The following is a 25136-nucleotide window of genomic DNA, read 5'->3' on the forward strand; positions in this document are numbered from 1 at the left end:
GAAAAAAACAAACCGGAGAAAAATCACGTCTGTATGTATGTTTCTGAGATGCGCGAGCGCACACACACACACACACACACACACACACACACACACACACACACACACACACACACACACACACACACACACACACACACACACACACACACGAATAATAACGATAATAACGACAATAATAATCTCATTATCGATCTATCTATCTATCTATCTATCTATCTATCTATCTATCTATCTATCTATCTATCCATCCATCCATCCATCCATCCATCCATCCATCCATCCATCCATCCATCCATCAAGAAAAAATTACTAGTGTGAGACCTCTGTCTTTTATCCGCATCTCTGGTGAAGACTAGTCCGACACTCATCCACCCTGGAGTGTCAAATCCCCAGTTTGGGCCATCTGATTGGTCGACAGAGACGTCAATCAGAGGATTATACGCGCACTGGTAGGTTGATTTACATTCTGCAGAACTGAGCTGAGAGGCGCAGGAGAACAGCAGCGCGTTCAAAACCGCCCAGGGAAGACGCCGCGATATCGAGCCTGGTTTTGTTTTTGGCTGTTCCCTCCTTCCCCAGTCGCCCTTGTTTGACTCAAATCCTGTCCACGATGACTCGGTCTGGAGGAATGCGGCACCGGTACACCTGAGGAGGGCTTTCCCCCCCTAACTATCCACCCAGAAAAATACTTTACTGTGACATTTTTTAAAACTCAGTTGAATTGGATGCCGTGTCGTGTCAGAAATACGAGCTTGCGGAGGTAGCGGGCATCTCTGGGATACATCTCTGCCCCGTTTGTTTACAGGTTGTAATTGGATTTTCCATTACCTCCAGTAGCAGAACCAGAACCATCACCAGCAGCAGCGACAGTTAAATCTTCTGCTCGAAACACATCCCCGGGTTGTCCAGGTTCTGTAAGAAGATGGGTCTACCTGCTCTGGAGTTCAGTGACTGCTACCTGGACAGTCCTCAGTTCAGGGAGCGACTCAAGTCCCACGAACTGGAGCTGGACAAGACCAACAAGTTCATCAAGGATTTGATTAAAGACGGCAAGGCGCTGATCCAGGCGCTGAAATGTAAGTGGAGCTGTGAACGCGTGTGCTTCCATCCACAGTGGGGTTGCACTGGTTCGAATGCATGAGGTTTGACTCCTCGGAGTGTGTTCCAAACTGTTCTGCGAGGGTTTTTCCCCCTGCTTGATAAGAAGGTAAAACGCGAAGCAGGTGCATGTGGATGAAAAGTGCGTGGATTCCCGTGAAGCTGTCAGCAAGTTTGTGCACATCGATTCTCATCCGATCACATGATTATTTCAAGATGTTTCATGAATGACTTGATGACTGATGATTTCTTGGTTGAGCTGAATTTCTGAATCAGTGTGATTGGAATTAGAAGTGTGTAGTTCAATAACTGGTTGTTCCACCTGTGCAGTAACACAGGTTATTGTGTGTTTGCATGGTGGAACCCCGTGGAACCCTGTACACACACACACACACACACACACACACACACACACACACACACACACACACACACACACACACACGCACACACCTGATGCTGTAGATCCCGTTGTGTTTGTATACTACCTACAGTAATGCTGCTCTAATCCAAGTAGGGAAGCTGTGGAAGGTCCACAGCAGAATGGTCTCTCCTCCCCCTGCATCGTAGGTTGTCCTCAGTCAGCTGATGTGGAGCTACAAAGACAATTCTGCTTTGTCAATTGGTGAGGTCTAGAAATCAAACAGTGGGGCTGGTGTGAAAGTGGAAGTCATTTGCTTGCTCTGCATCATTGTCACATGGGGTGCCGCCTCACAAAGCTCATGTCAGCAATTGTTCCTAGCGGAACTTTCTATACCTGAACTGCATTGTTTTCCATTGCTGGTACACTGGATGAAAAGGTTGCAACAGGCCATTAATCCAACTGTGTTTTAAAGATCTTCACTATAAATCCTCTCTGCTGCTGCTTTCACCACACCTCTACCTCTTCTGCTTTTTCCCGAGGCACTGACAGGATGCTTGACTGTCCCGGGACGCCCCTGAATGTATGTTAGGTACCAACTGCTGCCGGAGCAGGAAGCCCAAAGTTTCCTGACAGCTTTCACATGTGTTTCTGTTGTAATGACCACAGACATGTTACCACAGAAACTGAGAGGGAAACATTTACAATACTGTACTGTGTGCCATTCTCCTGTGGATGGTAAAGTGCTGCTGTAAACTTTGTGCGCCATGTTGTTATCTCTGTTGGAGACCCTACTGGTTGTAAAAGCAGTCAATGATTACTTTTAGATTCCCTCAAATGAAAATATCAGGTTCTAATTTCACATTTTTGTAGAATTTTTCTGCAGAAAAATCCCAGCAAACATTCCCCTCCAGTGGTTTGCCTCACACATACAATGGTTATTCTTGAAAAATGGAGCATTAGATATGAGTGTGAGGGTTCTAAGCAGACCTGAGGGGGAGTGTTCCTGCTGCAAGAGCCCCGGGGCTGTTTGTAGAACTTTCCTGGGGGGCAACGTGCAATACTTCCACTGGTCTGGCGTCCTATAAGCAAGATGAGTGTGTGTCTTCTCTGATGTTTTACATATATCTTAAGCAGCACTTTGTTTTCTAATTCACTAAGTTGGCTATCGACTGCTTTTAGCACCTTTTTAAACCTCACGGTTTTCGGTTGATCACACGATGTATCGTTGCTGGTACACCTTTGTAATATATCTGCGGAATGTTCAGGCACATTAAAAGTGCACTGATCACAATCACTGCATCATAAGTTGATATAATTGTTTCCCCTGCATCATTCTAGTGTCTGTATTGAACATTTTGTTACAAATTTCCTTTAGGTGCAGTGGGATGTTGGCACCTGACATTTTAATGCTGGCATTGGTATATAGAAATGATTATTGCTGCTAGAGAAATAATTTAATAAACAGGATAAAAACTTCACTCTGATACAAGGAACAGGAAATAACAAAGTTATTACAGACTATAAAGAACCCAATAACAAACAAGTTAGATGTTCCCACATGTTACACAGAGAGGCCTTTACTGACATTGCAGAGTTACAGCAAGTGCATTCAGTCTATGGGTGTCAAACTAGCTTACGTTGCAACCAAACATGCAGACAAAGTCAGGCAGATTCCTGAACACAGTCGCACACACAAACCGTGTTTCATTTAGCACTTGACAACCACAAGGTACTTTTGAGACATAAGAGATTACAGATGCTTGAGCAAAAAGCACCCAGATACACAAATTTTGCATACAGACAAGGATTTTGTGTTAGGCGTGTGTATTAGCCAGATGTCATTTAAGGGCAGATGTGGCTTTTTATTTTGGAGTCTGGAGAAATGTTTGGTTCTCTGCTCCACCTCAGACAAACAAACCATATTTACCAGCTGGGCATTCACTGGTGCTCCGAGTGGCGTCTCCTTCGTGACAATGTTACGTATGTTGCGTTGTTTCATATGAAATGTTCTGACACCTCCCAACTTAATTTTACATAGTCACTCGTACTATGTGAATGCGTAAAACACATAAAACACGTAATGTGCACATAAACGTATCAGTCAAAGGACTCCAAAATAGATTTTAATAACAGTGATACTGAAATGTCTCCATCAAATCTTGTCATTAATGCTCCTTGGTGTTACCGGATTATTCAAGGAAAGAGGAATGAATGTATGAAACCTTTTAAAAAAAATCAAAAAAAAAATCAAGTGAACATGTTTTAAAAGAGAATGTGTGGTGAGAACGACTATGAGCCAAAAACAGGAAAACTCTTCAGTGATGAAATAATCAAGCAGATGCTGTCAGCACGTCATTTATTCCAAGCATTCAATTGAAAAACTCAAATAAAAAGTGACAAAAAAACAACAACAAATGGTACATATTTAATTCACACAAGCGAGTCCCATGACTATGCTGTCATAGTTTCATAATGAGGTCATCATGTTGGGGGGGTTACAGGAATATTTTAGTATGAGACACACACACACACACACACACACACACACACACACACACACACACACACACACACAGTGAAAGCATCATTCCGTCAAATAGATTTTAGATCATTAATGGAGCTTTTGTGGCTGAAATGCCTGAAATATGAGAGAAAGCAGCTCATGGTAGAAACGGCTTGATTTAAAATGTGCAGGACAAGGGTGTGTGTGTGTGTTTCCTGATCTTCACAAAGTTGGTGGGTGGGTGGATGAAATGACAACAATACAATACAGTACTGATAAGATGTTCAATTCTATCAAACTAGATCTGCAAAAAAAGTGAATCAAAGATAAAAATGTGATTAAATCAAGACTACATATTACGTGAATGTAATGGTGGTAGATTAAAAGAAATATGAAAGAATGGCTTTATACATATTGTCAGTGATGCAGAAGCATAGACAAGAACAGGAAAATTAAAACACAGCTAAGTAACAATTTTAGATGTACCAAGAAAGCCATCATCTATGAAATCAACATCATCATGAAGTAATTTGGTAAGATTACCTCTGTTCCACTACTGCTCATCCATCAAACCTAGACTGAGTCACCATAAAATAAAACCTGCAAACCTCCATTCCACACAGCCTGTCTGTGGTTAAAAACAGCCTCCACCCATTAGCACCATCCTGATAATGGCTTCATTTTCAAGTGTCTGCTCTGACTTCCAACCTTTAAGCGCCCCTAGCAACCTCACAGACATGGCGCTGGAGGTGTTACTAGTGAGTGTTACTGTCCCGGATACAGAGAAGTGGGAATTCCCAGCGTGGAGCCACACAGTGTTACACTCCATACGTCTGTTTTAACCCCCTGTTTTTGTTTGTCTGCAGCCACACACTGTGCTGTTAGTGAGTGAGTAAGGGGTGGTAATAGTAGTCATTCAGTGCTTCAGCTGTCAACTGCACTGATAGATGAGGGTCACACACACACAAAAGCACACACACAATGCACGCCACACCATGGCTAATTCTCAATTATGGCTGGTAGATGGAGGGAATCCTCCTTTTTAAAACGTCTGGAGTAAAGGAAGGGTGTGTGCTCAAGGGCAGGAGAAGGAGGAGGTAGGGGTAGGGTAGTATTGGTGTCTTTGACAGTAATATTTGAAATCCATCATAGCCTTAATTTCTACCTGCCTACGGTAATTGAGACAATATGCGATGAGGAGAGAGGAGGAGGAAACATGGAGGAGGAGAGATGCATGTGTTTGAGCAATGCGTTACATGATAACAAAGAGGTGTGTGTGTGTGTGTTTGTGTTTGGTCTTACATCATTTTGTCTGGAGTTACAACTATTTTGGAGCCTCACACAGATTTTTCAGCCTGCATGTCATCCATCATATGTGTGTGTGGGTGTGTGTACTCATTGAACATATGCATACCTGTGTGTATGTGTGTGTGCATGCTGCTGCTTCAGTTCAGCACAGTGGGGGTTGGGGGTCTTCCTCCAGATGTGACGTAGCAGGGAGAAGGAAAGTAGGGCACGAGTCAGCCCAGATCTGGTGCTATTGTTGCACTGCTTTTGTCAGAACACGCTGTCTGAGACACACACACACACACACACACACACACACAAATTTTCAATTTACATGTAGGGTTTGTCTGTCGTTTTAAGGTCCTGGATGCAAAATAAGAATCAATGAGCTTGTTTGTGGGCAGCATGGTGGCGCAGTGGGGAGCGATGTCTCCTCACAGCATGATGGTTCTGGGTTAGGATCCTTCCTTTGTGGAGATGGTATGTTGTCCCCATGCTTGTGTGGGTTCTCCAGTTTCCTCCCACTTCCAAAAAATGCAGCTTACACAAATTGATCAGTTCCAAATTGTCCATAGGTGTGAGTGTGTGTGTGAGTGGTTTTTCATCTTTCATGTGTCTCTGCGATGCACTGTTGGCGTGTCCGGAGCGTCTCTCCATCTCTCGCTCGTAAGTCTGCTGGGATAAGCGCCAGCAACTCGTGACCCTTGAAAACAGAAGAAGTGACTCGAACAATGAATGAATGAATGATGTTGTTTGTTTGTATTTTGGGCTTGACATAAATATAGTCTTCAAAAACCAGGTACTCTTCATCAAAGGACAGGTTTGTGTTCCTTCCTGATGAACCCTCCTCCTTTTTTCTCCCTATAATCTATCCCATATGTGTCAAACTCAAGACCCGCAGGCCGAATGTGGCCCGCCATATCATTTTATGTGGTCCGCGAGAGCATGAAAGGTCAGTGTCTAAAACTGAATAGGTCAAAGGTGTGCTTAGACCAAAAACTACATTTCCCACAATTCAGTAATTACGCCAATTTTAACTTGGCCAAAAATGTTTTGAACAAAGTCAATGTCCTAATTTGTGTTTGATGTTAGTTTTCAACAAGAATATCGATGTGTCACTGTACATTTTTCATTGATAATCTCGTCACAAATCAGTTAAATCATACTTGATGAAGCTTTTAAGGACTTCATGGTGCACTTCCAAGAACGGTGATATGTTCCAGGACTGGTATAGAGATTAAAAGCGTATTCCGGTGTTCTTATTAGCTGAATCTTTGATGTGGCATGCCAGTTCTGGCCTCCAGCTGTACTGAAGCTGCTAAATATTTTAGCTCTGGGACTTATTTAGTTACACTATTTGGTTACAGTGACTCACACCCTTGATGCAATGTTGTATATTCTACTTTTGTGTTTTGTTTCATCACAGTATTGGACTTTTCTTACCGGCATCTCATCTCAACCACAGTTCCAGAAATTGTTGCAGCTGTTACTCATGCAACACCTTGTTAGGCATGACTTGATTATGGGTCATTCTGGTTATGTGTCTTCAGGGAGTCTTCAGACAAATGCATATTAAAAGCACATTATGTCAGTAGGAGAGGAAAGATGTAACAATGTTATCAGAAGCTAACCATTAGAGAGTTACAAGGTTAGGTAGAACTGATTGAGGTTGGTTAAAAAATATACTACATAAGTAATTGAACTATTATCCAAAATGTTGACATGTAAGAGTACTTGGAACTAAAAGAGAAAGAGGTGGGACTCAAAAATTGGTATTGCTTAACTTTCATCACAACCACTCCATCACCTTTTAGAGGGGAAGGTCACACTTCTTGTAAGTGATTGGCAGAGTCGTACTTGGCAGCTCTGCCGCATTTTTATATATGCCTATAAGAAAATGACTCAGTGTGGATCATGCTTGGCCACAAACTCACACATCTTAACTTTGATGTTCAGATAGTTTTAATATCTTAACGCCTATCTTGAGTGAAAGAGAGCCAGGGATGTATCTCAGTCGTAGAGTGCATGCTTTGCCTGTAGGCTGCCCCAGGTCCAATCCCCGGCATCTGAAACCCTAACGGGCACAAGCCATTGTCAACTGTAGGCTGGTGCTAAGCCTGGAAAAATCCAGAGTTGCGACAGAAAGGGCATCCGGCCTAAAAAATAAAACAAAAAAAATATGATTCATTTGAATAACAAAATGGAAAAAGGATGGCAGGCTGTTTTTATGAGTGAAAAAGATAATCAGCTTCTAGAGGAAAGTCCTGCCAAGCTCAAGATGCACCTCCAGTGTGACAAGTAGCATGAGGCTGCTCCCGTCTCTGCCAGAGTAAGCTGAAGACTCAAATAAGGTTTTTTCTGATGCACTTGTGCCAGTCATTTAAAAAAAAAAAAAAAAATGAATGTGCTGTATCAATTCCACCTGCTCATACATACATTGATGTCATTGCTATACTTTTAAGGACCAGGGAGGAATCATTAAGAAAGGAGGGAAAGTGATCCCTGAGACCTACTCTAACTTTCTACCTGATCGCTGCTGTTTGGTCATAAAAACCCCAGCTGTGTTTTTACAGCTCTTTAAAGACCGTTTGTGTCCGTAACCACCTTCTTTTATGGCAGTAAGCTATGGAGGCAAATTGTTTTAATTGGAGCAGTTTTAACAGCTGACCTATCAGGTGTTACAGCCCAACTTCATACCTTCACACAACAATAAAACGGTAGCCTCATGAATTGTTTTAATGAGAAGTCAGTGGTTCACTTAAAAAACATAACACAAACTATAAAGATTGTTCAAAAGCCACATTCATCTACTCCACAATGTTTTTTGTCTTTGTGGATCTGATTGATCAAATTTAGTTGTTGTCTTTTCGATTTGAACTGGGTGTTGTAACTGCCCTTAATTGTGTTGGAAGACCTCAGTGATTTTCCAGAATTCCAGACTGGACCAGAAATCCAAATATTCAGTTACTATAGTTACTTATTAAAAACTGTTGGAATGAAATACCTTGAATTTGCTATCCTCAGGAAAAATGAAATGTGATGAGATCACATGTCAAAGGTGAATCTTTACTTCTTAGCCTGCAGTGTTGAGCTTCCAGCTCGAAATTAAGGATGTGTGTGATAGTGAAGAAACCCTTCAACCTGAGGCAAGTAAAGGTGCGGTTCAGAGTTGTTACCATCCAAAAATAAATCTTACAACTTGTTGTCCAGACTTGCAGCAGGTGTTGATGTGTGCAGGAAGATTTTTTTTAAAGCGTCTTTGTCATGATACTCAGCAGTAGGTGGCCCGTTGGATGGGCATGCAGATGTACTGCAATACAACCGCACACGTATTCTCTCACACATGTAAACACACATACCAACACATGTTGTTGATAAAGTGGATATTTTCCTCCCACTGTGCTTGTAGACGTTTTGTGCAAAGCGAGGAGAAATGTCAGTGTTAAAAGTCCCCAGCTTGGTATCAGTATCCAGCGTCTCCCTTTTTTTGAAATCCGAGTTGCGTAAGGTGAACCCAGGCTGTTGTGTCCTGGAGGGATGACTGACAAGATGGAACAATGTGTTGTGCTTTAGAAAGACATTTTTTGATAGGCTTTCCGTTTTACGGTTTTGTGCAGATGTGAGGGCCTTGTGGGGACAGTTCACTTACTTATGGGCAAATGGGTAAAAGTTCTTTTTTCCTTTTATTTCTTTTTATGCTTCCACCCCACTACAATTTAGAGACATATTCACTGCAGTTTTAATCACTAGTTACAAGTCATCATTTTGTGTACAAAACATAAATGAAACTTTTTTAAAATAGTATTTCAAGTTAGATTTATCTGCATAATGGCACCTTTTACTTCTGATATTTAAACATCATTTAAACTTTTTTTTTCATTTCTTCTTAACAGGAATTAGATTTAACTTCTTTATATATTCATTAACTAAATAAAGTCATCCATGACTCAGACAAAACTTGAAAGAGACTGAAGGGACAAAGTTCACACCACATATGACCTCCATCAGTCATGAGATTGTGATCTACGCTACCAGGACAACATTTGATGTCATCCTTCTGTCTTATTTTTCATCATTTGAGTTCATCCATGGGGCTGAAGTTTAGCCTACACAAAGAACTATTTGGGGAAAAAAAGAATTGCTGTATCATAAACAAGACGGTCTTCTTTTCATCATCCAAAGAGGGCTTTTTCCTTCTTTTGCAAGAAATGGGGAATCCACAGCTTCCTTTTCCCGATTGTGAAGGACAGTTATGTTTGGTTTTAGCTGTGATATGATCCATGGGAAACGGCTGTAGAGATTCTCTTACTTCATGGTCATGTTTTAGAAATATGATGCTTGTCAGGAATTGGATGTTTATTTAGGATTATTTTTAGCCTTCTGAACAAAATAAAAACCTCATCACCTCAGAAGCAAGTCAGTATGCCCAACATCTTGTCTGTTCCTCACTGATGCAGGCGTCACATTATGGTCCTAACTGGAGGTCTTAAAGCAGAGGATGCTGAGCATGTAAACTCTGATTCCACCTTCCCAATCTTCACCTTAAAAAGTCTCTTTTTTGAAACTTAATCTTCCATGAAGATGCTTTTAAACAAGTAACAAATGAAAGGTCAGTTAGAGTCTCTTGTTGTGTATGATTTAATGGATAGTCAAGCTGACAGTTGACCTTGTTCAGCTATTATTTGACTTTCTCCTTTTCCTCTGGCTTTTCCTCTTCCTCTGTCTTTTCCTCTAAGTCCTTTGTAGGCATGATATTTTAGACATAATGACGTCATCCTCCTTCACCTACTTTTTTTCATCCTCCTGTCCCACCTCATTTCCTTTTGTCAACATGACATGAAACTGCCTGTTACTCATCCCATCCTGCAGCCTCTCATCCTGTGTCCCTGTCTGATGTAACTCTGTTTCTTGTTATTGTTAAACAAGGATAAGTGCTTGCAGAGAAGCCTGACATGGCCATTATTGGAAATGGCATGGCGGATGAGGGAGGAGTGCATATTAAATTGAGTGCAGGAGCCTCTAACTCTCTCCGTCACTCCCATTGTTTCATCATGCGCCACTGTAGACATGACTTGGCCGGGCTTTGTGCCGGGCTTTTTCTAACAATGAAACAGAAAAGCACCAGTGTGAGGAAACAGCCATATAATCCCCAGTACGAAGACAGCACAGAAGTTGAATGTAATACTGTACCTGCAACTCTTAGAGTGTTACTTGTTAATGCCATGTCTGTTTATGACACTCCCTGGAAAGTGTATTTCTGGTAATTCGTTCCAGCTAATATGAAGTTATGACCAGTTATACTAATCTTTTTATTATGTAGTAATGTACCATGTTGGGAGCTTCTCTGAAGCTACCATTGGGTCTCAAAGGATACACTAAATAACTGACATGTGGGCTTTCTCCAAAGGCCCATTTACATTTCCTTGTAAACAGACTATGTGTCAACACCTACGTACTTCCGTGCAGCTGTTAAGTTGACATCCGAAAAACTGTGGGTGGGTACTGAAATGTCAAAAGTTCATATGGTGATTGTAGGGGGAGATTATGACGATGTACCTTGTATGTGTCTTGTTCACACTGCAGCAAGATTCAGCGATGTCAACCCTGTGATAACAGCTACCACGTTGTCACAGGGCTGGAACAAACACACACCTTGCATCACGTTCGTTGTGTTCAAACAGAACAGTTGGATGCAGTTAAAGCATACAACCTACACTTTGGAAAACCTGTGCAAATGGGGCTTTGGAGAGGGAGGTTGACCTCTGGAAGTTACAGGGACAAAGGAGAGAAATCAAATAAAGGCTTTTGGAAACAAGATCAGTTTCATTGTGAGTTGATGTTCTTCTGACTATATCCATGAATTTTACAGACTTTAATTGTACTTATGAGCTTCACCTGATGCTGCAAATTATAACCAGCCAATCAGAGGCATAAATTAGAGCTGGAGCTAATTCAAATAAGCATTCTGTTTAAAACATTTCACCTCATGAACAATTCATTCTGCTAAACCTCGTGCTGCTCTGCAATGTCTGCTGGTAGCAGGTTGAATTAATTTCTCCTCCTCTTGTTCGTATTTATAACCGTTTTGAGTAACTAGCTATGAGCGGAGTAAAAGTCACTGCCAGTGTAGGAAAACACGTTTTACTCAATATTTATCATCAGAATTCCAGTCAATTGGTTGTTGTCTTGGGAGTGATCAGCTAATGAAACCAACAAAGCATCCTGGTGTGGATTTGAATTGGTTTGAACTGAATACCTTTTTAAAAACACTTTAATAATGATAATATTTCTACAAGAGAGAAAATCTCTCTCTGAATCTGACCTACTCCTGCCTTTCAGGGGCCAACCATTACAGCTTCCTGGGAGGTTCAGGATCTGGCTTAAGGATAGTGACTTGCAGGGGTTTTGGAAAAAACCACTGACCTTGAAGTAATTTCCTTACACTTCCTTGAAGTGGACGACCACTCTACCCTCTGTGCCACAACTTTTCCATCCTCTTGAACTACCCTACTTCTAAGGACATACTCCCATTCCTTCACCTCCAGCACTTTAGCAGTGTTTATTGGGACAAGGAAATGTGCTACTGCTCAACCTCCACACGCAAGATTTTCTCAGCAGGTTGGAGGATCTGAGCTGGCAGCTCTCTAGTCACAACCTACTACATACGTATATAATCAACTAAACTAATAAGCTGTTTCACTACCACACAACCAAAAGTGATGTGTACCCCATATCAATGTTCACGTCTTAAACACTTCTAACTCATGCTGTATCTGTGTGTGTGTGAGAGTGAGACGATATTCCGAGGGAAAGACTGGTGTCTACTGCTGTTCAGCCAACACAAACCACATCTACTGGCATGTGTGTTTCTGTGTTCAAGTGGGTGTGTATTTGTGTGTGTGTATGTTAGGAGCCAGCTCCCATGCTACAGAAATAACCCCCTGCTAAGAATATTTAATCCTCAGGTTAGCGCTCTCTTCCCTGTATTTCTTTAGAGCTTTAGCATTTGATGTGCTTACACACACACACACACACACACACACACACACACACACACACACACACACACACACACACACACACACACACTGTATGCAGGACTTATATGTGGGTGAAACACACATATTATCACGGGCTAAACCAGCCAAAACTCTGGCTTAACAGAGGTAATCTGGGTGGTGACTGTTTCTGTGTGGGTGGTGCCATTGTCTGGGCTAAAGTGCTTTTGGCTTGGTGTGATATTTGGTTTCGGCCTAGGAAGCCTCTGGGTTCATAGTGGTGATTTGGCTTGTCCTACAGCGTGGAGATTCAAGGAGCAGGAACATAGGAGTGTCAGGTCATCTGCCTATAGTTGACTACTAAACTACAGGCAGATGATCAGCTCTATATGGAGGTTCATCCAAGGATTCACTGCACTCTATTCCAGGTCACATGTGATTGTATACATGTAGAGAGTAAACTGTCAGGTCTTCTTTAACATTCTTTGCATGAAAAATGGTATGTGAATAATGGTTATTTCATACATGACTTTCTTCATGATCACATTTGTGTTTCTTGTCATGTTATACGGGTTTTAGTCACTGACACCTGAGACCAAAGTGTCTCCTCATGTCTGTGTCTGATTTCTCTTCTCGCTGTTTTAGATTTAATACTTAAATCACTTTACAGTATATCTTAAGCCTCACGTGCCTAATAATGTTTAGCCATGTTTTTGAGTCTTTTGAATCACTCACCGCTGCCGTTATCAGCACTAGAATAGAAGAGCATTATTCCTTAAAAGGAATTTCAGAGATGATAGGAATTAGCTGTGTCTCTACGAATGACTGTCTCTAGTCCTGTCTGTCTCACTCAGTGATTAATCATCTCTGATCAGCTCAGTCAAAGACATTTCATGACTCTCGATTGATTGATAGCTGAATTAGATCTTGTGTGCTGTGTTGGCTTTGCCTGGCCCACACCACAATGAACAAACAGTGTCCGTCTCTTCAATCCTTAATTGTTTTTTTGGTCCCAGAGAACTATTTTCGACTGCTGCCTTTTTTTTTTTTTCAAACTCTGAAAATATCTTAATATACTGGTGAAAGTCATAAAAAACAAATCTCATCTTTTACTGTTTCTAGCATGACTTAACATCCACCAGACCTCTTTGACACGGAAAGCCAGATTGGCTCCCACAATTCTCTTCTGATTTAAATTTAGACTTTTATATAAAATAACACAGGCTTTTCAGTGGTGATTAGGAAAATTAGGTCAAAAGCAGGAGGAAAAATAAAATGCAAGAAATCATGCAACATAACATGCTGAGTGTTGTATCATGACATTGGTACTCATTTTCATCTGTAAAGGGGAAAGTTATGCAATAAAGCAGCATTATCACTCCTGCTCTACAGCTGGCATTACAAGAAAAAAAAAAGCACTCAAATTGAAGATGCCACATCCAGATACGTCTTGCAGCTATCAAACTCAACCACAGAAAATTCTGCTGAGGATCATATGGTGATAAAAGTGCATTTTCCAGCCAGAACTGAAACACCAGAACCACAATAATGTAAAGCTCATTTGTCTTCCTTTACAATGTAGATCTCAAAAATCAGTTTCCCATCTATATTCAACAGACCATCACATGTTTTACCATTTAAAAGATTTCCAGCTAATTTTGAGTTATTTGTGTGTCTTCTTGTGTTTATTGATTGGATTTTTTTAAACCAAACAAGTACAAAATTGTAAATTGAGTGTAATTCCTATTTGAACCTCTCTGTCCTCGGCTTTTGAGTAAGACTTCACAGAATGACACTGAAGAGAAATTGAGATGCATTCTGTTGTGAAATGCTGCTGATATATTTTGCAATAATTCTTTGAAATATCTTTAAAATGGACAGGTGTATATGCAGTTCACTGAATTTAAAGGAACAAATTAACAATAGCCTAATAAAGGTTAAATTTGGACCATTAACACATCTATGGACAGCTTGTAGATTATTAAATTAATCGTTTTGCACAATGCCACTGCATGAAGTTGTAGTTTGTCACGGGGTGCACAATTCATTCATTCAGATGAACACTGTTCTTTTACACTGTATGTGTGAGCGTTGCTTTAAAGCGTTGCTTTCCTTGGACTCTTCCTCATCGACATTTCTCCATCAGTTGAAGCTGCCTGCAGTTTAATGACAGCACTCTCCTTCTCCCAGGCAGAATATATTACAATTGTTTTCTAATAATTGTTTCATTCATTTGAGTGCAATTAAAATAAAGTGGACCATTTATCTTCTTTATCTGGCAGTTATGTTTCATGTTGTATGTCACTGGACAAAAGAGAGCACCCTAATTTTTTCATTCGATCAAGAATTGATTTTGGACCAATCAACATGCATTCCATTGTGATGGTTTTGACAAACATATTTCAGGCATTTCTTTCTAAACATCAAACAATGATTGGAAAGCTCACCAGCTACCTCTGAAAGCTAAGCGTCCTTTGGGCCATCTAAAGAAACCAGTCTGAACATGAACTGCGACAGACCTAAGGCGTGTTTTCTGGTCTTATTAGCTTTGATGTTTCTCTCAACTTTGTCAGTGTGACGATGGCCTCAGAGGAAGACTCTAATTGACAGACCACCAAGCAACATCTAGTCAATTGCACATCCCTTCGGCTGCTGTGATCCATCCTGACAGGAAGGGTTATGTAATGAGAAAAAGGGAGAAAGAGAGATGAAGAGAAAAAGAGATGAAGAGGAGACAGAATGTAATGGCTACTTTAAGTAATGGCTGTACCAGAAAACTGGCCTTTGTATGTTCTATTAGTGCATACTATAATAGCCTGTGAACAAAAGAAAATGTTGTGTGGTTGGAAAAATTTGAAGTCTGTGATGGTGCACTCAGGACTGCTTTTATTTTCCCTTTTCTTGTGAGAGAAAATCAAAGAGGTTGATAAAAATCATATTCATGGAATTGCTGTTGATGTAGCGCAGCCATCTTCTGCATTATTGTATTTTCTCTGATCGGTAAATCTCGTTGGACAGCTTTATAATGTTCTATTAAACAGAAATTTTTCAGACTTTTCTTTAGTAAGTAGGTGTTGCTATTATTTAATAAATTTTAAAGTTTTATTTCTGTTGATTAATTGAATTAATGCCTACCTAATCCAAAATCCCAAGCGGTGAGTTGAGAAAGGACTTTTTTCAGCTGACACTTTCACTGCCTTCTATGATGGCCTGTTAGATAATGTGCATCCTCTTTATTTAAACGATTTCATTTTCCGTATTTCGCTATCATGGACTGATTTTCAGTGTGTTCATTCAGAGTTTCAGACAATTACATGTGTGCTAATGAATGCCACAACTTTGATTATTCAGGTAGGACTAATTCAGATCATTCAATGCACATTTTCTTCTGTCCTACATGTGTGTAATTTTTTTTTACAAGAACTTGTACAAGTAAATTCCCTTTCTGTCCTCATTTTACCACAATAACATCAGGCTTCACAATTCAACATCACTTATATTATTTTGGGATGTGGCCTTTGGAACCCAAGAGCTGCTTTCCTGAGGCTGCAGCAGGTGTAAGACAGCCTGCATGAGTACACACAGATGCATGAACACACACTTACTCCATTATCTTGCCTTGTCACTATGGTTACGCACAAAATCAGCATGTCTACGAAATACAAATGATGCTTCTGAGGTTCATTCTTGTACAGGCACAGTTGAATGTCAGGAAAGGAGTGCTCAGGGCATCATATTTAACACTCAAAGCCTTGTGAATTAATGGGATTGCCCTGATAACCTAGTAACATCTTGACTGGAAGGGACCGAAGGAGGGATTATTGAGGGATTAAAAGAGAAACGAGAGTTAACGCATGGAGGTGTCTGGTCTGAGTGGGGTTTGAATCATGAAAGGTTGATCCATTCATTTACAAGCATATTTTTCTGCATGTAGGGTGAGGGAGAAGGAGAGAGATGTGTAGGTCAATTTCAGGCAAGAGTCTAATTCCAGAGAGAAGTCTAGCTGACTTTTTGTCTTCCCTCTCTCATATTCTGTTTGATTCTGGGCTTCTCCAGTGGTGAAAGACTTTCTGCTGCTACAACACATAAAAGACATGAAAGTGTGAGGATGGGGAAAGGGCATCTTTGCTGGCTGGCGAATGTCAGGTGGCACTGGATACAAAAGATGACTTCTTAGTGGAGAACTTGGCCAGTTAAAGATTACCATATGGTGGACATTTAGACAGTTTGTGTTTACTGGAATGGAAAAGCTGGGGTTGCACTGATTTGTCACATCAAATGGAGCAGTCAAAAATACATAAAATTATATGATTGTTTTTAATACTTCAAGAGTAATTATAAGCAAATTGCATCTTCATGCAAAGCACAAGGCAGTGCTCGCTATATGTATTTGGCAAACTCTTATCAATTTGCTCCTGGTTATTTGTGGTACGGATCAAAGTGGATTTCACAGACCATAAACACCATTAACTACCAGTATTGGAGTTTGCAGGTGGTTACAGGGTTTGAATGTCTGGTTTTAATCTACAGTATTGAAGGATGGAGCTGAATGTAGTGGAGCAGGAGGAAAAACGCAAGCAACATATCCTTATTTTAGCAGAAAGACAATATCCTCTTCAGAGAGAGAAAAGTGAATTTTCTTCTTCTGCTGTATTTTGTTTCCTGATCACTGAAAGCTGAAGAAATTGAAACGAGAATTGACTTTGCCCAAATCAGAAAAGAGATCTTTCCATTTTTGGCTTCTGTCTTGAAACTCAGCAGGAAAGGCTTACAGCCAAACTAGGGTTTTTGTTTTTGAGTTAATATAAATGTAACTTATGATACTGTTATTTTGCTGCTTGATAACTTTATTTTTTATCTGGAAGGGCAAACTGTTTGAACCAAGGTTGGTGCCAGGTTCAGGTCTGCCAAAGGAGTTTTGGATGGTTTACAATTAGTGTCACTAGTGGGTGACATTCAAGTACATCTTACTGATTTGGACACATTGAAAATCTTTCTGTGCTCCTGCAAAGGGAACTTCTTTGGGCAGCAGTAGCTCAGTCCACTCAGACCCACATCGGACAAACAATTTCGTCAGTGAACTGGCGGTGGAGAGGGGCCAGTTCACCTCCCAAGCATTGAACAGGTGTCTTTTAGCAAGACACCGTCCCCTGCTCACTAGGGGTGCACCTCTCTACCTCTCATCAGCATGCTTGCAAGCACCCCGTGTGTGTGTGTGATGGGCCTGTACACATATACACTATGTATGTAATTAACAACAATATTCTTACACTAGAGTGGACAAATAATTTCCCATCTGGGATTAATAAAGTTGATTTAATCTTTCAATTTAAAACCCACAAGGCAAAACGAGATTCAACTTCACACTTGCTTTTAGGGGTCTTTTGGTTTGGTTTTAAAAAATTGGTTTCTTCAATTTGATTGACTGTCTACATTAACACAAATGCAAAGTTGTTGCTAGCAATGTTGGCGGCAAACTTCAAAGTCTACAAATAAAAACAGTAGTACGTGGAAATTAACCTGATTGTTCTCTGTGATGTTTATCTGTCTTCATCCTCCCAGCACTACATCTGGTTTTGAGGATCTGCTAAAGCTGAGTATTTAATTAGATAAAAACATGCTGTAGATTTTGGAATAGATAACATCCATCTTTTTACAGTAACTTCACCTTCAGACTCCACAAATAAAAAACATGCTGTGCAGCCTGTAGTCTATACCTATATTAATGTAGCAGAAATACAACCAATGAACGAGTATGTTGTTATAGAGGTCTTCATTGAAATTGACCAATGAAACCATCGGGTAAAATCAGTATCAGTTTGTTTTTTAGGAATGAAATGAGGTCAATGTTGAAAAGCCATGTATGCAACCTTCCTTTCTTTATTGAGTGATAAATTGTACCATATGATAAAGTCTAAATACACATTTTGGCAGCACAGGACATGAGGTATTTCCTGTGCCATAAAATAACAAAAGATGTCAGCTTATGGGCTCAGCTTTTCTGGATGGAAAACCTACTTCCTCTTCCTGTTCTTGTTTGACACTTCCTGTTTCAGTCTTCCCAGAGCTTTGACAAATGACGGAGAGATTCTCTGTAAGCCTGAGAAAATTTACAGAGAATCAAAATGTTAAGCTTAGCGAATTTGATTGTTGTCATTACTGCTTAAACTCCAGATTACTTTTTATTAGTAATGATCAAATGACTGGTCAATGAGATAGAGGGATGGGAATTTTGTGGTACGTTCAAATTTCAATTTTTTTGACGCATGGACACTTTCTACGAAATAGAGTATAGAATTCTGTTCTCTGATAACAGCTAATTTGATTTTAATGTAAGCAAAATGACCTTGAATTGCATATCCATAACAGAGCAGTATAAAATTTGTATTAAGCAAAGCAAAATAAGCAAAATATTTTTGCTCAAAAAAATTCTTGAAATTATAAGTACCCAGCAGCATGCTAATAAACAAAATAACCACTTAACACTTCTTGTTAATTAAGCGATTATTTGGACATTTCTGTCAAAAAAAATCTACATTGACTTACATTGCTTGGATTCTGTGGTGCTTTCTGTCGCATCTCAGGCTTCTGATCTGTGTGAACACATTATAAAATGTCCTGACCTGAAATTGGATCCATTAACCATTTATATGGGTATTTTATTAATTTTTTAAATTACAGAGAATGCACTCTCTAATTATTCACCTGCTACATGGTACTGTATATAATGTGACCGAAATAAAAATATTTAAATTTCTGTGTACAAGTTGATAATGTATGCTCACCATAGCATCTTCAATGATAATGTTCAGTCTTTTTTTTGTCTTCCTTATCTTTCTCTATGTTTGTCTGAAGGGGAATGGGGTGAGGAAGGATCCTGTAAGACATTGCTAATATACTTTGTGGTTAATGTCTCAGTCTGAACTTAGAGCTGTGTTTTCATAGACAGAAGGTTGGCATTTGTACAGACATCTTAAATGCAGTCAGTGCTTGTGCTCAGACAGCATTTTGGCAACCACTTGATTGGCATTTTATCCAAGCATTCATGTGAAAGTGAAGTTGGCATCCAGAGACGGCATGTTGCCACCCTTTAGAACTGGCTTCTGAAGGATAGTCATTAACCATGTAATGTGTTGAAGGCTGGCCTAACAGACATGATGTCTATTGTAGGTGTCAATCCCTCCAGGATATTCTTGGATTCACTGCATTTTTGACATGTCTTCCAATATTTTTCAATCTCCTGGAAACAAGCCCATCTGATCTTTGATCTCATTACATTGCTAGTTTATATTTTGAATTACATTTTTACACTAAATTCATGTTGATTCTTTTAGCACTTGCAACAGATCTGGATGGTTATGTTGTGATGTTTTATGTTATGTGTTTTTTTTCGTTTTGAACGACTATATTATTGTAGAGCACCGTTTTAGATGTATAAAATTATTCCAATACTTTCCTTAGTGTTTCAGCACAACTGTACACAGGAAGAAAAATCTTAGAGATAGCAATAGACATAGGCTGCATTACAATGAGTTCACATGGTCACAGTTCAATTCCCAGAGGTCATTGGGGTATTTAACTATGTGCTTTTGTCGCGGATAGGTTTTTGTTGGGCAAATGGAAGAAGTGGACAAAGGATTTTTGAATAAAGTTTAATCAGGTAACTGTTTTCTGCCCTCTTCTGTTTCTCTTTATATTGCTGCTCTTGGCATTTCTAATCTGATCTATCCTTTTTCCCTTAAGGTGCCTGGTGCTTGGTCAGGTGACTTCTTTTTGTGCACCGACGGTGTTTTTAAAGAAACTAATATCCACGTGAGCTCCAAATGGTTTTAAGTGATTATTTGAGAACACCTCACTAGAACATTTCCAGGCAAAGCTGGTGGAAAAACATGTGATAACATTTCCTCACTATTGCTGCTTTAATATGACTGATTCACAGCATCTGAATGATGTGATAACAGCTAAATGTTCTTTTTCCTCTATGTTGGAATAGCATTTAGTTTGTCCTGTAGCAGCAATGACCTCAAGTGGGACAGCAGGATCTGACAAGTAGAACTACTATTTTGTCCTCTGGCTCTTGTTTTTTCTGTGATTCTATTCCGCTGTCAGAGTTCTCCACTCTGCCTGCCAGCTCCATGTAAAGATGAGGACATTTATTCTCTTACATTTCCTGTTTTGAAGGGGATGCTTGGGCTCAGTGTCAGATCATGTTTGACATACCATGTTTGATCAGTTTTATTGCAGCATTTTTCTGCAATGAAAGGATCAAGCAGTCATTGATCAACCCTTATATTTTGAAAATGTTAGCTAAAAGTGATCTAAAATTTCCTAAAACCCACATCATGTCATCTGCTCCCTTTGTCCAAAATCCACAGGAAATGTTTTTGACAACCTTATAGTTAGTGAATAATTATCTATAATTAGATAAATAACTTGTCTGCAACTGTTTATAAGGCCACTTTGTAATAATAAATTACAGTACTATTGAAAATACGGTTCAAAATAGGTTTTGAAATAATGCTTTGTAGGGCTGCAAGTAGGACTTTAGAACCGAGAAGAGGTAATTTTCTTAATGCAGGAGGCATTGCTAATCACCACACCATTGTATTGACCTGATACAAATCAAGTTGATGGATAACAAAAGTGAAATAAATGGAAAAGTAATTTAGCACTTTTATATAGTGTTAGCCTTTCTCTAATTCTTCTATGGACATCATGAAAAGAGCCAGAGGTGCTAGACGGACCATTTTGGTCCCTCTAGCTGCCACTCTTGCCCTTGCTCTCTCTATCTCTCTCCCTCTCTCTTTCTCTCTCTTGCCTTTGTGTGGTGGATCATCGGTTATTGGTGACCTCTGTCCACTTCCTTGGCTGGTGGTATCAAAAGCTACACAATGGATTTGCATCACCATCTACTAGAATTGTGGATCCTCGGCAATTGGTGACCTCTGTCTGCTTCATTGCCTGGTGGTGACTCACTCTACTGGGTGGATCAGTGTGCTTTTGTCATATGTTATTGTTATTGCTATTGTTATTGTTGTGTTGCTAATCTGTACATGTGAATATCTATTGCTTCGTCTGCCCACTCCTGGAAGAGGGTCCCTCCTCTGTAGTCTTCTTGAGGTTTCTCCCATCCATTTTTTCCCCCTGTTAAAAGGGTTTTGGGGGGAGTTGTTCCTTATCTGATGTGAGGGTCGTACTGCTGGCAGTACACAAAGGTCAAAGGGATATCATCCATGTGCAGATTGTTAAGCCCTTTGAGACATTTCTGTGAATCTGGGCTATATAAGAATAAATAAACTTGAAACTCTGGAGCACAAGCCACAGGAACATAAATTCAGTTGTGTCATCCCCTCACTTCACAAGAATCTTATAAAAAAAAGTTAGTGCTTTCCTCTTAAATTACGTGTTCAGTTTTAGCCAGAGCAGGGCTTTTGTGGCCTTGTGTCCTCCAGTCGGATTCCAAGTTAGATTGTCCCAAATTCCTCCTGCGGATTTTTCCAGCAGCAGCCAGCAGTCCGTAGGATGATTTCACTCCACAGGCGCTCCTTTTTTAAAAACAGAAAAAGAGAGAAAGAAAGAGAAAACCTCCTTGGTTGTCTGTGTGCGCTGTGTCAGCAACAGGCATAGCAGTGCCAAAAGGAGAGCAGGAGAGCGAGAAAGGGGTCAAAAAGAGGGTTAAATAAAGTCAGTGAATGAGGGAGAATCAGTCAGTCATCTTCAGATTACCACCGATATATTCGCTGCAGCGGGTCACGGGGAGCCGGAGCCTATTTCGGCGGCATAGGGCGTGAGGCAGGGGACACTCCGGGCACAATGCCAGTACACCGCAGAGCCACACACAAAGACATACAACCATGCACACACACAATCATTCCTACGGGCAATTTGGAACGGCCAATCAACCAGAAGCGCATGCTTTTGGAGGTGGGAGGAAGCCGGAGAACCCGGAGAGAACCCACGCAGACACAGGGAGAGCATGTGAACTCCACACAGAGCGGGACTCGAAGCTGGGTCCGCCGTGTTGTGAGGCGGCAGCGCTAACCACCGCCCACCGCGCCGCCCGTAGCAATGAACAACAAGAGGATATACTGTGTATGAGAGCAAATACAGAGTCTCACTTAATGAATACAACAGTTTTGCCTTGTCATCATTCCACTCTCGGTTTATGTCTATCATTGTTTTCTTTTTTTTGACCCTTGGCTTTACTTGGGTCTTTATTGACCTTTTTGCTGGTATCTGACCACCAGCCAGTCATTTTCTGATGAACCAAGTGGTTTTACAAGGGAAAAAAGCCACCATTGACCTAAACAAAGATTCATTGACTTTTCAATCTCTTAGAAGGTTTGTCAAAGACAATTTCTTCTTGTTTTTCTTTCTCTTGTTCTTTCTCGAAATTCCATGGGGTTCTTCCCTGGGATGGGCAGTTTGACTGTCATTAAACAGGAATGAGTGTGTGTGTGTGTGTGTGTGTGTGTGTGTGTGTGTGTGTGTGTGTGTGTGTGTGTGTGTGTGTGTGTGTGTGTGTGTGTGTGTGTGTGTGTGTGTGTGTGAGAGAGAGAATGAGAGATTGCATTCAGATAATGAAAAGGTTGTCCTCGTGCTTGACTAATTACAGTGAACACACACACACACTGTCATAGACCCAAACACTTGTTCCCTCACACATTCACATGTGATAAAAGCCATCTGCCGTGACAATGGGTGTGTTTCCGGTCGTTGTGTGTTTGTGCTCTTTTCTTTGTCAACCCCATTGTTATGTCATGTGTTGGCTCGTGTTTGCTTTCATAAGTGGTTCCAAATGTGGGCTATTGTGTGCCCCTAAGTTCCTGTGTGTCTGTTTGCACATGTATGTGCTCATGTGCGTGCGCGTGTGTGTGTTTACTGTCCTGACTCCCACATGTGAGTACCATCACATCTTTGTGGTGTTTACGGTCTGACGAGCTGTGACTGACAATCTCTCAAAGGTTTACATTATCCTAGTATCTTCTGTTCGTCTCTTCTTGGGATTCATTCCTGTTTGACAAGTGCACATTTTGGCGTTTTGAAATTGAATATTATACAGACTAAAGCTCGGGAACTAAGAATTACGATCAATAAATTCAGTTTAATTCATCTTATATGTGTCATTACTACAAATGATATTTATATATGAATACACTGGAAAATAAACAGGTGCATAGTTTCATGCCCTGATTTAAAATCTGGATAATTATTTTGACGAAGTGTCAGAAGTAAATACTAGTATTCTCATTTCCTCTTTTTTCTTCCTGGGTTAAACCTGTGTTGAAAATAAAACTGACACTGGCTGGCACTGGAGCTCGGTGTGGGGTATGACTCGGGTATTGGACCTCAGGTTTGTGTGTCAGCTTCTATTTTAACCACAAGCTGGAATATTTATGCAAGTGGTGACAATTAGGTTGTGATTGAGAGGTATGTAGAAACCATATGTTAGTGAATGTGTGTGTTTAACATTTTGCCTTCAGCTGTAGTCTGTGTGTTGGAGAATGTTTTGGGTTCTCGTGGAGCACATATTTGTGGTCACCATTCTGGAGTAGGAAGTGGAGCCTAGGTATCTATCCAATAAAAGGCTGTCCTGTATCACTATCACCGTCAACTTCTGATGGATTTCAACCTTTGTGTTGAGATTTAAAATTTTTGAGAATCATTGTCTTACGGATGATTGTCTAGAAACACTGACACCATGTATATAGTGGTGATACATCCTGTCTTAATACACGCTTCTTATTGTTCATTTTGACCCCTTTATATGTCACCCTTGCTCTTGAATAACTGGCACTATGTGAGAAAATGATCACTTTTAATAAGTTATCACAAAACTCTGCACAAACTGCTGCTTCTAGGCAACTCATGTTTTCTTGAAATGCGTATTTTTATCCATGCCAGCTGGGTGCCTCTACAGATGGCAATCTGGGACAGTTTTAGTTGGCCACTTTGGTCTAGACTGGACAATCTCACAAGCAATAACATTACAGAGCTGCTAGTGTGATGATCACCGGTGAAATTGACGCTGTGTAACCACGATCTGGAGCTAACAGCTGTTAGCATCAGACCCTGAGACTGCACAAGAGACCATCTGTGGGACCACCTCCGCTCTTCGGACACGGCACCCGGAGGCACTCATCATTATCACCGGTGACTATAACCACGTCACCTTGGACTCATCTCTCCCCACAATGGTCCAGTGTGTAGACTGCCCCACACGGATGATCAGAACCATCGATCTGTTCTACACTAATGCTAAGGAGGCATACACCGCCACCCCCCTCCCTCCACTAGGTAAATCGGACCATAACCTAGTGTACCTACAGCCCATCTACATTACGCTGGTGAAACGGCTGCCAGCAACCACACGGCAGGTCAGGAGGTGGTCCCCGGAAGTGGAGGAGATGCTGAGGTACTGCTTCCTGACCACTGACTGGGATGTTATTGTGGGCTCACATGGGGAGGACATTGAGGGGGTACCTCAGTGTTTTACAGATAACATGAACTTCTGTGTGGACACCGTGGCCCCTGTCAGGACAGTAAAGTGTTACCCCAACAGCAAACCATGGGTAACCAAGGAAGTCAAGGCTGTCCTGAACAGGAAGAAGCGGGCTTTCAGGAACAAGAACGAGGAGGAGATGAGGAAGGCCCAGCAGGAAGTGAGACTCTGCCTGAGGGAGGCCAAGGAGGCGTACGGGAGGAAGCTGGAGAAGCAGCTGGGGTGCAACCAGGTGCAGGAGGTCTGGAATGGGATGAGGACAATCACCAGACACGGGAAAAGGCGCAGCACTGTGGAGGGGAATAGTGAACGAGCAAATGAACTAAACAGCTTTTTCGATCGGTTCAGCTCCCCCACCACTCCCGGGTCCTCGTCCCAGGC

The 25136-nt window shown here is 40.9% G+C and overlaps 1 protein-coding gene across 3 annotated transcripts in view; it reads left to right on the forward strand.

Moving 5' to 3' along the window:
- Nucleotides 1-432: 432 nt before the first annotated feature.
- The window catches only part of LOC137605901 (rho GTPase-activating protein 26-like), a 95813-nt gene continuing 71109 nt past the window's right edge, over nucleotides 433-25136 (forward strand). Inside the window, exons 1-2 of one of the 3 annotated variants that reach the window (XM_068330813.1) lie at nucleotides 433-763; nucleotides 838-1079. In XM_068330813.1, the coding sequence (XP_068186914.1) occupies nucleotides 926-1079 (154 nt within the window). In that variant the 5' untranslated portion in view covers nucleotides 433-763; nucleotides 838-925. Of the gene's footprint in view, nucleotides 1080-25136 lie in introns of all 3 variants that reach the window. The other 2 variants (XM_068330812.1, XM_068330814.1) reach the window with 2 other exon arrangements.

Source organism: Antennarius striatus, chromosome 13 (genome assembly GCF_040054535.1).
Source record: "Antennarius striatus isolate MH-2024 chromosome 13, ASM4005453v1, whole genome shotgun sequence".
In the NCBI taxonomy this organism is placed as follows: domain Eukaryota; kingdom Metazoa; phylum Chordata; class Actinopteri; order Lophiiformes; family Antennariidae; genus Antennarius; species Antennarius striatus.